We start from the raw sequence: 14,987 nt of genomic DNA, 5'->3' as shown, positions 1-14,987 counted from the left end.
ATAATAATAATAATAAATAATGATAATAATAACAAAAATAATGATGTTATACCACACAATTTTGGAGAATGTGGGATGGTATATGGTGAAGGTTGAGTTATACCTTCATAAAGGATCACAGCATATACATGCATTCAAGAAAACCATCACTTTTTGTGTGTCAGAAAAAAAACCATTATCATATAGTGCATTTGGTAAGTTCCATAAGTTTTGTTCAAGTAATTCCAGTAACATTACATGCAGTTTCCTTCTTAAACCTTAGCCCTCTCTTTTCAAAGCTGAATGCTCTATTTAACACTGTCAATCTGTAAAGGTCTTAGATGAATCTAAAATCTCTGAAAACGGGTTTGTTCAGTCCCCAGATCTATCCACTTCACACATTCAGATCCTCCCATGAGTAGAGGGAGGGTTCATCTGTCCCAGTGGAACAAAGCTCGAAGCTGCAGCCCTGCAGGAGGCAAAAGAATTAAAGCTACGATATTTTGTGTTTCCTGGAAAACTAACTGGTCTGCACTGACTATTGCCATTTCACAGACTTTATATTACTGTAAACATTAAACATATCTTTTTGCATACCAGTTTAAATCTGAATGTAACAAACTCTGAAGCATAAATGTCGTGGCAGAGTTGTTAAAATGCATTTGTCGTCTGCAAAGCTTCAAATATGAAAAATCACTTTAACCTCCAGATAGTAAGTTACATTTTGCAAAATACTTTTGTTGTTTATTATTGAATGCATTAAAAACTCTCTTAAATCTACCACATTATTTTCACAGCTATCTGTATTTTATCACTTTTTTTTTTTCCACAAGTAAATAATTTATTTCTTTTTAGGTTTGCCTTATTAGTCATTTGTTTCTAAGAGCAGAGAACTGGGAAATTCTAAGATTAGAAGAACAGAAGTTATCTTGGAGAATTACGACAGCAAGAAAGATGGGGAACTTGAGGTGAAGTGCCACTGACAGGGAGTGCAATGCAACTGTTTGTGTAACGAGTAATAATAGGAGAAAAGCAAAGATGAGATTTCCAACAGAGCCAGAAGCCAGCCTCAAAAGCTGAAATTGCAGTATCTGTATAGTGGCACCATATAACACACTGACAGGCAGTTTAATTGGCAATTACAGAACTTTAATTTACTAAGTCAGAAACCCTTTCTGAATGTCTAACTTACAAGCTATTGTTAACACTGTGACAAGTTGACGCATGGCCTTCAAGCTAGGCAAATAAAGGAAATAAAGCATTCTCTTGAAAAAATCAGTTTATGAAAGACTTTATTATGAAGGGCTTGGTTAAGACAGGATTTCACCAGACAAAAGTAAGTAAAACCTTTCTTATAACTCATAAAACTTGAGTGATCTCTATGAAAAGTCTTCATTATTTCTATAACCTACTCTTAAAAATCACTGAAAGAGCATCTTAAAACCATGCGTACAGTTTAAAAAATAAGGGTGGGCTATCAGTAAACTGACAATGAAACTGCTGTTTCCTTTAAAGCTACAAGTTCAGACAACCTATATTTTATACAGAATTTCATTAATGCTTCACTGACACGGCCAAGTGCAAGGTTACGCACCTGAATAGGGTCAATTCCAAGCACAGAGTGTGAGGAGTCCTCCTCCTCAGTCGCTGAAACTATGTGTGATGAACTGACCACAACCCCCATTCCGTGTTCCCCTCGCCACTGGTAGGAAGGAGGTAGAGAAAAATCAGGAGTAAAGTTAAGCACGAGAAGGGAGAGGTGGTGGGAAGATGGTGTTTTTTAAGATTGGTTTTATTTCTCATTATCTTACTCTGATTTCATTGGTAATAATTTTCTTTTTTTCGTCAAGTAGAGTATGTTTTGCCTGTGATGGTAAAATGTGAGTGATCTCCCTATCCTTATCTCAACCCACAAATATTTTGTTTTATTTTCTCTTCTCTGACTAGCTGAGCAGGGGGAGTGATAGAGCAGCTTGATAAGCACCTGGCATCCAGCCAAGTTCAACCCACCACAATCTATCAGAATGGCTAGGATTTCTAAAGAAATCTGAAGGCAGAAATAAGTTTATGTAAGCTTTATGACAAATTATATCAAATAAAAATCATTTTTGTTCGATATACTATTTGCTGCAATGAATTTATACATCTGAATGAGACATGCAAAGGAATTTCATGCAGCACTGAATCTCGTGTAAATTTATTTAGAAATTATTAACTCACTAGCAGAGGCTTACAAATGGAAAATAATAAGATTTAACTGGGTTATTTCTTGTGGTCATACTTAATTTTTTTACTTAATGAAAATCCCAAGGAAGAAAATTGTGGATGTGGAGTCTAGATTCATTTAGCTCTGAAACTCTTCTGTCCATTTAGAATCAATAATGACAGTTCTTGTTTTAGTACTATGTAGATGAAATTGTTTCTGTTATAATAAACACATGACTATAAACCTGACATTTTTGTCAGTCCATTTTTGGTTTACTTGTTCCATTTGTCTTTTAATATCACTCACTTACTTACCAATTTTTTTACGCCTTTTAAAATATATCTGTTAAAAAAAATTAAAACCTCATTGTAGGAAGGTTATTCTTTTCCCTCTCTTTCTCCCATTAGAAATCACTCTCTCTGCTTTCTGCAGATCCTATTATGTCCTTTTTTTTTCTACCCTGATAGGTTGTTTTCACAACCTCCATAGTCTTCCTCCACAGTCTCGGGGAAAAAAATAAAGCTAGACCTAAGACAGAAGGCATTATTTAGACAGTGTATTCAGTCAGTAACTCCACCATGCAGCAAGATTCCTCTGAACAAACAAGTGCTTTGATTACATGCTGCTGGAATAGAAATGCTGGCCTACAGTTATACGTCTGTAACTGCTTTCTGGCTGCAGAAGTCAGATTCCTCTCTGATGATGTGTAATTGCTTTTGACTGAGTAATTTTTATCCTTTAGGGTTGCCAGCAGTGGCAGACATGAGGCTGTAAGGTAGCTACAAATCCCAAAGTGAACTTTCAAAACTACAGTTTGAGAAACTAATAGAAGAGTTGGTGAACTGAACAGGGAGCAGTGAGGTTGAAAAATCTGTTAGGAAACCCACACGGGCAAAATTTCTAAGGCTACATGTATTTTACAGAAAAATATCCACAATAAAACTGAGGTTGCATTTGATTTTGAAATATATGTCCTTGTACACCATTCCATGGCATTTTCCTAAGGACATCTACTCTATCAATGATTTCTAGTTCAGCAGCCCATGCCATTACACTCTCATATTAACATTTGTCTTGTACACGGGAAAACAATGATGACAATTAGGGAGGAAAAAGGAGGAAAAAACAACAGCTGAGAAATGAGAAGTACAGATCTTGTACTGGTAATGTTTATTACATGAGAGAACAACTAGTAGGATCATGTATCTGAAAGGTGTAGAATCTGGTAAAGGAAAAATACAACTTTATAGGCTCATGTGAGTAAAGCATCCTAAATTCAAAATATGTTGGATAAATTTGAAAGGTAAATTTGGAAAAGCAATGTGTAGAAGAGTTAACAAAAAGACATATCCTTTCTGCTGTGATTCTCTCTTTCAATGTCAACAAGAAGTTCCCTCACCTCATCTTCCCATTCTTCTTCCCCTACTCGCCACTGTTGATTTCCTATTAGTTTCTGCTTGGGCACCTGTCCTTTGCTTCACACTGTCACATTCTGCATCTTTTAAGTTATACTTCAAAGTTTGTTTATCTATTTTTTATTCTCTAACCTTCTGTGTTTTCCATCTTTCTTCCCTAGCAGTCATCCTCTCCATCCCTAGAAACATTCAAGGTCAGACTGGAAAGGGCTCTGAGCAACCTGATCCAGTTAAAGATGTCCCTGCTCATTGCAGGGGGGTTGGACTAGAAAACCGTTGAAGGTCCCTTCCAATTCAAAACATCCTATGCTTCTATAACCTTCAGATCACAAAAATGCACTGCCTGCACCATCTCATACCAAGCCAGCTTCTCCCCTGCTTTCTTTAAAATGTGGCCAAAAGTAAAGCTGAAAAAAAGTGTGAGAATCCCTGTTATGACAGCAACATAGAGGTTACACTTCTTAAAAAATTTACTGCTTAGAAATAAAAATCATGGCAACTTGTGGTTTCTTTTTGTGGTAATCTGAAATACCTTCCACTGAAATTGGTAAGACCTTCAAAGTCTATACAGAAGCACTTGTTGAATTTAAAATAATTTGAAAGATATTTCCAGTCATCTGTTTGTCAGTTGTGATAATCTAGTACTGCAAGAATGAATGACACACCTGCTTGTCAGCTCCCAAACATATTTTTGTTTCCCATGTTGTCAGAAAATTTGTTTTAATATGTGTGCATAAACATATACATGGGAGTATACACATACAACAACTTCTTTCATTCCAAAATCATCCCAGAACTTAAAATTATTCTGAGTATGGTTAGAAAACTTTTTAAAAAGTTGGTCTGCTTAAGTACAGAACAGTATCTAAAAAGGACAGAACATTAGTAAGAGAAAAAATAAAATTAAGCTGTGTTTGCTTCACTAACACTACCAGAAACTCCAAATTATTCTTGTGAAGCCATTTTCTAACTAGCAAAAATCTGAATAGCCCGAAGACCTGTGAAGGCCTTCTGGAAAATAACTGGTGAAAAAACTTTTAAAGCAGTAAGTTGTATTTGAGGTTTTGTGTTTTTCACATCCAGCTGCACAAATTTTAATACATTGAGTTAAGGAGACATGGGCAAATTCGCTTCCAGAGAACTAATTCAGTCCAAGAGCAACATTTTCTCCTGTCTTTGACCTAGTAAAAGTTCAGCATCACTGACTGTGCACTTTTACAGTACATAGTCATGACTAAATCCTCTAAAGCTACAGAAGTAAGCTGCGTTTAAAGAGTTAGAATCACTCATTTGTGTCTGCATTATGGTTCAAGATAGAATCAAGAACACTGGAAATGTGAGAAGTGCCTTCAAATTTATGTTAGTCTGCCTAAAGACGTAATCTTAATATAACCTTTTTTTTTTCTAGTTTTAAAAGTTTTAAAATGAATCCTTGGACATTTTCAAATATTGTTCCCTTGAGAAAATCCATTACTAATCTTGACTCCTACATCAGCAAACCTATTTTGCTTGCCAGTTTTCTGTCACTGTTACAAGCACTTGAAATTGTTTAACAACAGAAGTGGAATTTTCTTATTAATTGGAAAACCATTCTCCAACTCCTATACTGGCAGCTAACGTTTCTTCCCTAATAGATTCATGTTAGCCATATTATGTCTATTCAAGATGTCCTAGCCTTAATCTTTAAGAATTCTACTCTATAAATGCAGACCAAATGATCTGTTTACAGGTTTCCTTGCATTACCAGAATACATAAACTAGAGAACATTAGGAAGAGTGGAAATTATGTTCTAAAAAAAAATGTATTTCATACACTATGAACTTATTGTTTCAAAAGAGCTGAAAGATGGACTTTAGTACAATAATTAATAATGAGTGACTATAAAATTACTTAGAATAAACATTCTTGATAAACACAGTATAGAAGACATGAAGTCCCTCAGAATATTAGTGTAAAAGATACAATTATTATTACTGTCTAGATATGTTCTATACCAATCAGGTAATACAAAATATTTGAATGTGAATTGACTCTTTGTTAGACCAAACGGCATTTAAAGTAAGAGCATATTATATTAAGAAGGAGCACAATCGACGCCAGTTTCTGGATTTGTAATTTTATAGCCTGCAGACATTACATCAGCTATCAGAGACACTGAAACTACAGCAACCATCCTAGCAGCAGCAGCACCACCCATCTTAAAAGTTGACCGAGTAGGTTGAGGTCATAATGATGTTGTTCATTACTTCAGACTTTCTTTTGAACAAGTTGTTTTGGTTTATTATCCTACCATTGAGAAAAACATCTCACGCGTTCATAAACCTTACGTCCTACCCGACTTTCTGTTCTACATATTACACTGCGCCTTCATCGAAGATTACTTGCTCTCTTACTGTTTATTTCCCAGAAGAATTTAAGAATACATGACAATCAAACTTCACTTCAAACAACCTGCTGTACCAGAAATAAATCATTTCGATGACAGCAAATAAAACAGCACAAGAGAATATCCACTATTTACCCTAAATCAACTATTTAGGCAAGAAATCCCATCTGTTAATTAGGTGAAAGAAATCAGGTAATGCTCCCCAAATAAAAAGTAACTCTGAGATGTTGACCATTTTAGAAGGAAGTGTTCTTGCTGAATTCTGCTAAATTAGTCTTTTGCTGTTTGCAAAACTATATAACTGAAAGTATGACTAATAGTTAAATTTCACTCCAACAGTTCCAAGAAAACTTTTTTCTTTTTACTTACAATAACTACTTTATTTCAGATATTTTATTTGACAGTATCAACTATTTATATTATGCATGTTAAGCACTCACACACCACTTCTGTATTTGTAGCAGCAAAGCTGGCCAGAAAATACGGTTACATTTCCTGGGACATAAAACTAAAATATTGAGAAAAAATGAAACAGGAAGCAATACTATTTTAAAAAGCTATATGTGGTTTCACTTAGATATTTTCCAGTCTTTAAACTTAAATATTTACAGTATTTTTTTAAAAAAAGCTTAGTTGTTCTCTCCCAATACCACTTTCAGTTTCTACAAAACATTTAATTACAAAATTCCTGAAAAAGCACTGTGGGTCTTGATGTCAAACCTGCTTTATTCCGTAAAAGTTCTGTATCTACATGTAGTTATCCTGATGGAAAGGGTGAAGTTGTGGGACACGGACAATAATATTCACATGTGTATTGAAAAGCAAATCTGAACCTTTCTAAATGCCAGCCTATATTTGTATAAGTATATACTTTAAAGCACATTTGGAATGGTAGTAGTAACGCAAATTACAGGAAGAATGCTTGGAACAATCAAATGCAACTTCTCATAGTTTCTGTCAGTAAGGAATAAATTAAGATAAATAGGTACCTCAAGGAAGGCAAGCAAATGGAGTTGTTTGCTCTGTCTCAAATTTATAACCTGACAGATATGGCACTGGAAGGACTTGAAAGTCCTTGTACATTTTGTTCTATTTTGTTGTACAGAACCCATCATTCTGTAGATAAAGTGCACTGCAGACAAAAAGATGAAGGAACTCTAATGAATGATGCTCAGATGAAAAGAATCAATGAAAATTTCCAGCTGTGCTAAAAAGGCTTCAAATTATCATTTATGCAACTGATGCATGCAATAGGTGTTGGGAAGGAAAAGAAAATTATTATGAACAGTCCCTTTGGCAAAGTATCAATGGAATTCACTTTTCAATTGTAAGGGAAATGTAGGGCAGTGGAAATAATTTCAACTAGACGAAAGCATATCCTACTGGAAATTCTGAGTGCTATATCACTGAAGATGGTGATCATTGACATTGGTTCAGAAATAGAAGGCAAGCTGGAATTAATTGCAATTCCTCCCTTTTCTGCAATGGCTGGTGTCCAGGGAGGACTCCATCCAATCTCCTGCTTTTGATCCAGATCCTGGGTTCCTGAATCCAGCTGCCTGTATCCAGCTTTCCTCTGCCGCTGAGCCTGGGGCTTCCCCAGTGCCTCCTGCTCTCCAGCATCAGTGGGGATTGATATGGGAGGAGGGAGTTGGGTTCGATATTGGGCTAATAAATATAGTTGTATATAGTTCTTTATAATTTCACTATTATTTCCACTATTGTTTCATTAAAGCTGTTCTAGTTTTTCTTCTCTAACCCATAAGTCTCTCTGCCTCATTCCCTTTTCCTTCTCATTTGTGGGAGGAAGAGGGGGATAGAGAGCGTCTGTCCATGTTAGTGGCCGGCCCAGCCGTAACCCGTGACAAATGTTTAGTACAGAATATATTTTATATATTTCTGCTTTGGGTAGATGCAGCCTAACTAAAAAGAAATGGTTACCTTTCATATTATTAGGTGGACACACGGTATGGGGTTTCATTTAAACAGTCGCACATCCTACTCTAATGGTGCGTATCGCTCCCGCCTCTCTTTGACCCTCGACATGTCTCAGAGCAGAGTGGGGAACTGCAGAGAAGCTCCGTGCTGTGCTGGCAATGCAGGGGCTCCTGTGAAAGACTGCAAAAGGATTTGAAGTGTCTCAGGCCCTTGTTCTCCCTACCGACCTGCTCCCCTAGCTCTTACACTTCTGACAACACAGGATCTTGCAGACACAGGACTCAGAACAGCTTTAGCTGTGCATCACAGCTAACCCAAACACACCTCTGCCCTGGAAAGTCTCTAGAAAGTGGTAGTTTTGTAGTAGCCCAAGCCGGCGTTGACATAACATTGAAAACAGGACAAAAGCTGACACAGGATAAAACAAAACCAACCCCAACATGTATGAGAAAAGAAAAATACTTCTATCATCATTAATGGGCTGAGATTCAGATGTCCGATGTTATCAAATCCATAAACCAAAAGAAGCATTTAAAAGAAAAAAAATCCTTTTCTGCTATTTGAAAAAAGATGGTAGAAATCTAGCAAAAGCTTAAATACAGGTGCTGGGTTTTTTTAATTATTACTATGATCTGTTATTTAAAATCCTCAAACAGGAAGAGTTATAAATTGTAAGGACTATCCCAATAAATTTTCAATTAAATAACTAAATTAATGTAAAGATATTTAATTAAAGTTGCACTAGTTTTTACAAATGCAGTTAATTAAGCTGCTATCTAAAATTAAATCTCACCCCAAACCCTTTTACATTTCTGCAGCTCATCTGATATAGACATAATTAAAATTCTAGAAATTCACTTCTGCATCTGAATATTGGGCGAAAAAAAAGCACCCACGACACAACCAAAACCCGCTGAAGTATTTTGAGAAGCTGCTACTTTAATGGGATTTATACAATCCTCAGAGTGGGAGAACAGCACTCACAAAACCCTCTAGGTTTTCAAATCTGCACAGACTTATTTATTGAGTATAACAGGCCAAGAACCTCTGAAGATTTTCCGCAAGTGAAGGATAATGCATTGACATGACCAGGAAACAGGGAGATAAATCCTGCTGAGTTTTTATGTGCCTGCATTGAAATAAGCAGGACCAGCACAGGTAGGGCACACAGCACTCGCACTTACATTCAGGACCAGTTGTGGGCACCCTATCAGAGGGGCAAATTGCTTTTTCATAACTGGAATATCTCTGATCTTCTAGTGGCCTAAATGACCCCTCTCCCCTTCCAGACTGATTTCTTTCTTGGTCAGGCCCAGGCTGGGCTGGTTTAGTCGTCATTTAAATGGAGATCTACCTCCCACATGAGAGTGACACAAAATCACTGCACTTGTACATAACAAGGAAAGGTTAAACATAAACATTTTAGGGATTGGCTCATCCAGAGAAAGACATGTCCAGATAGCCGGGAGGGCTATTATTGCATTACTTAGAATGAGAGAGCAGTCTTTGAAGAGTTACTCTTTCCAAGGGAAAAAAAAAAGAAAATCAACTGAAGTACAGTTCAAGACTAATATTTATTGTAGAAGTCACTAGTTTCTCTATTAAAACAGACATACGGTGTAGTAGAACAAATGATGACTAAACCAATGGGGCATTCAGAACTGATATTTGGAGCTGGCCATTTCAACAGCTCACTCTCTAAGCAGCAGCAACTGCAAGCACAGTAATACAGTCCTCATATGCTATCCAGACTACAACTACATATCTTCTGCTCCGGGTCCCTCAGGAGTTCTGAGAGTATACAAAAAGTAAAATTGTTCTCTGAGGTTAAACACACAAAGCTGAAACATACAAAAACGTACCAGTATTTTCATGACAGGTGTTTATTCCCTTCTTTGTCAGTAAAAGTTTGCAGAAGATAAAAATCAACCAAATTTTTCCTAATACTGCATGTACAAAGTCCTTCCCCGGGAAAAACATGAACAGGAACCCCATGTATAATGTCATGAAATCAAGGGTTCAAAACTGAAGCCTGATCTTCTTAATAGTCTGAACCTAACATCTTAATCTGAAAAGCTTAATTTAAGCAGGAAGATTATTCAAGATCTGGATATTATCTTTATTTCCAATTTGTGGCTCAGGCATCTCTCTAGACAAATAAGAAAGTCACGAACAATTCTCTTTAAAATACAAATTCATATAGAACTGCAAAATCATTTAATTTGGAAAAGACTTATACGATCAAGTCTAACCACTATCTAACTCTGTCAGGCCCAATTCTAAACCATGTGCCCAAGCACCATAGCTAGATGGCTTTTAAATACATCCAAGGATGGTGATTCAACCATTTCCCTGGACAGCCTGTTCCAGTCTTCAATAACCCTTTCAGTGTAGAAGATTTACTAATATCTAACCTAAACTTTTCCTGGCATAACCTGACACCATTTCCTCTTGTCCTATTGGTTGTAACTTGGGAGAAGAGACCAACACTCACCTTGCTACAACCTCCTTTCAGGAAGTTGTAGAGAGAGATAAGGTCTCCCCTCAGCCTCCTTTTCTCCAGGCTGAAAAAGCCCAAGTCCTTCAGCTGCTCCTCCTAAGACTTGTTCTCTAGACCCTTCACTAGCTTTGTTGCCCTTCTTTGGACTTGCTCCAGCACCTCAACACAGGATTCTAGGTGCCATCTCTCCAGTGCCGAGTACAGGAGAACAATCACCTCCCTGATCCCTTCTGATACAGGCCAGGATGCTGTTGACCTTCTTGGCCACCTGGGCACACTGCTGGATCATGTTCAGCCAGCTGTTGACCAACACCCCCAGGTCCCTTTCCACTGGGCAGCTTTCTAGCCACTCTTCCCCAAGCCTGTAGTGTTACATGTGACACAAGTGCAGGACCCAGTACTTGGCCTTGTTGAATCTCGTACAACTGACCTCAACCCATCGCTCCAGCCTCTCCAGTCCCTGTTAAGAGCCTTCCTACCCTCAAGCAGACCAACACTCCCACCCAACTTGGTGGTGTTTGCAGACTTACTGAGAGTGGTCTCAATCTCCTCCTCAAGATCACTGATAGAGATAGTAAGCAGGACTGGCCTCAAAACTGGGGAACACCACTTGTGACTGGCCACCAACTGGATTTAACTCCATTCACCATCACTTTTTGGGCCTGACCATCCAGGCAGTGTTTGATCCAGCAGTGTGTGCCCGTCCAAGCCTTGGGCAGCCAGGGTTTTCATGAGAATGCTCTGAGGCATATAGGTTTACATGCACGTAGACTTCCACAGGATTTAAACTTAGCATCTGAAGCACAAAGTACAATTGTCCTATCATTTTCTGCAGAGCAAGAAAAAGGAAAAGAAAAAACAACAAACCCCCAGAGTATGATACTAATAAGATAAAATTTAAAAAGCCTATGCACTCTTTTGAAGAGCCGTCTCTCCTTGGAGAGAGAAAATTATTAACTTTTTTTTTGTGTACAGAAAATGAATGCATTTCCCTTTCACCACACTATGATCTGGAGACCGTACACAAATAACAAAGATTGTAAAAACCCGTAGAAGCTTTAAGACTGATCAACCTCTGATAATCTATCTTTCTCCAGCCACTTGAATCACCCTCTCTTACCTTGAGCTTGCAGCGCAACAGGACTCTGGCAAATTGCTATAATCTCCTTTAACCCTAATCACCATTTTAATCAAAAAAGGTGGAGCAGCCTGGAATTTGTACAGCAAGGTTAGCACTGCAACTGTCATTCTATTTGCTAAATACACAGAGTATGCAGCTAAAAGGCTGAAATGGTTCAAACTTTTATTATCTTCAGAAGATTACATTCCAGCATTAATATATGATGAGTAAAAGAAAAGAAAATTATGAGACTGTCTGCTTTGAAGAGCTTTAGAAGTCTGCTTAAAGCATGGCTGTATCTTTTACTGCGATCTTATGAGATTCCCTGGGAAAAGGTGGTAATTCATAAAACTGACTAAAAGCCTGCCTCGCCTCCATGTTATGTTGCACTTTTCCATTCTCTATCCCTTTCTTTTCTTCTCTTCTCATGTTAGATGATAAATTTTCTAGCTGTGTTCTCTATTTGTTTGTTTAATGATTTTCTTCTTTTTTTAATAAGTAGTGGCATGATTGTAGACTGTATGACAGACAAGGAGAAACTTAGATGAATAGGGATAAATGAAGCTTTAAGGAGAAAAGGAGCAATGAGAGAAACTAAAAAGAGCATCAAGGAGATTGGAGGAAGGGGAAGATTAAAGGAAAAAGCAGCAGAGAACAGTGATTTTCAGCTAGAAGGGACTCGGCAGCTGTCATTAAAAATCTGCAGCTCTGCTTGAGACATATTGAGCAAACTATTTCAATATTTTCTGTACATCTTAGAGAGTCCTCTGCTTCAAATTATAGCAATGGGACAGTCATTTATCTCAAAAAACTAACAAATTTTTTTTTGTTTTTAAAGAGAGAAGACTGTCCTGTATCTCTCCTTTTTTCTTGTGCAAAAAGGGTTGCTGAATCTTCAATGTTCTGCTCACTTGCTAACTAACACAGAAATATCAAAATAGTCTTCATGCTAAGGATGAGTTTTCTCTTTTTTCTTCCTTTTGTTATTTTTTTTTTTAAGAGGACCATTTATACATACAATTTTTTCATATTATAGGCATTTCCTAGAATGAATATCCCAGTACGGCTTGTAAACATAATGGAGAAGACAGTATCTTAGTATTTAAAAAATAGTGTAGAGTTGTAACCAAGCCTGCTAAAATGCCAAATGAAAAATGTCATTACATTGTGGAGAACTGCAACAAGGTTTGTTTCTAGGATTTCTAAACCATTTTGCAAACAATATTCTTCTACTAATATACAAAAGATATTTTCTAAAAAGCAAACACTTTTTTAGATAAACAATATTACTAAGACTTCCACCTGACTGTGTCTCAGGCCTAATTTTTAAGCTATCTAACAGTTCCTAATCACACAGGTCATTTTAAATACATTATATTCTAAAATACAAATGTTAAGAGGACAAAAGTACATGAAGCAAGATGATTTGTGTCTCCTACATATTTCTGTTCTTGTAACACCCTTTTTAGTGTTATCATTTCTTCTTACAAATTAAAACCTGCTGTATCAGTTTAAACTCTATAACTACTTTATATTTTTGTCAAAAAGAAGAAATACAAAATGAAGAGAAAAAAGCATATTTGTACTGTCATTTGCTTTCAAACACAAAGTAAAACCCTTCCAAAGGTTTCTCATTCCACAGTGAGGAAAGAAAAAATGTGCCTTATATTCTTTTCTAGGTGTGTCCTGATGTGGCTATTGTAAGAATCAAAATCCCTCAGCCTTAGGGGTTTTATTTTTTATGATGGACTAAGCTCAACAAACCTTCGTAAAAAATAGAATACTCTTAATTATGAATAAATTAACTAAATTAGTAACATGAGATGGATATGCAATTAAGAGACTGTTAATTGAAACTGGAAACACAGCTGTATACAGCTTAGAGATGAATCACACCAGTAATGACGCAGCTGTTTATAAAATGTGATTATGTTTAGCAGGAGCATACTATTGAAACTCCCCAGCCTATTCTTACATTGTGTTACTGAAATGGTTTTTAAACCCATGAACACCAGGAATCAGGATCTCAGGGATGGCAAATTAGGCTCCCTGGATATGTGAATTAGTGTTGTCTGAATGTCAGCAATTTAATTCTCTAGCTTTCAAAGAATGTAGACATGGAGCCAAAAACAAACATCTGTTAGTTATACGCTCATTCAGTAATAATAATAAAAAATCTCTGACAAACTAGAGCCTGTCTGAATATGAGAAAGAAATATAGTATCTCTAAGGAGTAGCATTGCTGTGTGAATATACTGATCATGTAAATAATATAGCTCAGGACTCATGAAATCTACTCTGTGTACAACTGTGAATACCTCTTTTTGGGACTATTCCTCCAAAGAGCTAAAAGGATCAGGAATGAATGACAATTCACATCTAAAGGTTTAGCTTTCTAAAAACAACAAATCTGTCTTTTTAATCTTTCATCTTTTACATCTTTCCTGGGATGTTCTTTGATAAACTGTACAATAAAGGGTTTTTTTTCTGCCACAAAATGGCACAAATGTTCCTCTTGGGTCATACAAGCATATCTGAGCTATGCAAGCTCAGTGGGTACAGCTGTGAGGGATGGCAGAGCAGACAAAGCCAATGGCCCACGATGGCTTAAGTTCTAACACACCAGTCGGCCTCATGCCTCTTATTTTACAGAGCAATATTAGCACTAATACCATAAAACAGCATGTAAATGTTATGTTCGGGAACCTACAATTTGTTTTCTGGAATAGGTTCACAGACTAACAGAAGTGGATTTCACAACATCCATGTTTTCCTTAAATATAACCATGTTATCAGCAAACGTGTTGAATAATATAAGTTCATAGTTTGTGTCCCTTTCCAGGGAATGTGCCAGACCCTTAGACTATGTAAACTACAGCACTACAATTAAATCAAAAGGCTACTATGTTTTACACCAGATCAACACAATTTCATTCTAATTTAACTAAGATTCATCACATCCCCTTTTGATCCATAAATGGATACTTATCTAAAAATATCTAAATTCAAGCACAAAGTGGTTAAAATAATTTGAAAAATTATGTAGAGTGTCATTGGCAAAACTAAAATTATCAGCATGACCCAGCACTGTTAAGCATTGCAGGCTTATCCCATTAGCTGTGGGAATTACTAAGCACAGTCTAACAATGTGGGACCACAGAAGAAAACACAGAGAAAAGTGGTGATCACAAAAGTGGCTTTGTCTCTGCCTTTCAGAAACTTTATTCTCTGTGAGCTGACCTCCTGTTCACTGGTGAAGAAAAAGGATTAGATATTGACTTTTTAAAAGCGGAAGCCTGCATGATTTCTGCACCAGACCATATTGGTCTGACAATTTTTCACATGTCATTCACAGCTGAATAAAATTATGAAAGCTTTATGAGAAAAATGTAAAGCATTTCTTTTTAAAGGTAGACCTAGCCAGATTTAGGGATATATTGCA

At 36.7% G+C, this 14,987-nt stretch overlaps 1 protein-coding gene across 1 annotated transcript in view; it reads right to left on the bottom strand.

The window, feature by feature from the left end:
- Positions 1–1,573: 1,573 nt before the first annotated feature.
- LOC104273407 (dystrophin-like) overlaps positions 1,574–14,987 on the bottom strand; it is a gene marked incomplete at its 3' end in the record, with an annotated part of 54,815 nt that continues 41,401 nt past the window's right edge. Inside the window, exon 7 of the mRNA XM_009868742.1 lies at positions 1,574–1,681. Within this exon, the coding sequence (XP_009867044.1) occupies positions 1,574–1,681 (108 nt within the window). The remainder of the gene's footprint in view (positions 1,682–14,987) is intronic.

This window comes from Apaloderma vittatum, unplaced genomic scaffold, assembly GCF_000703405.1.
Source record: "Apaloderma vittatum isolate BGI_N311 unplaced genomic scaffold, ASM70340v1 scaffold10894, whole genome shotgun sequence".
Lineage (NCBI taxonomy): Eukaryota > Metazoa > Chordata > Aves > Trogoniformes > Trogonidae > Apaloderma > Apaloderma vittatum.
This window is presented reverse-complemented; position numbering and strand designations above follow the sequence as displayed.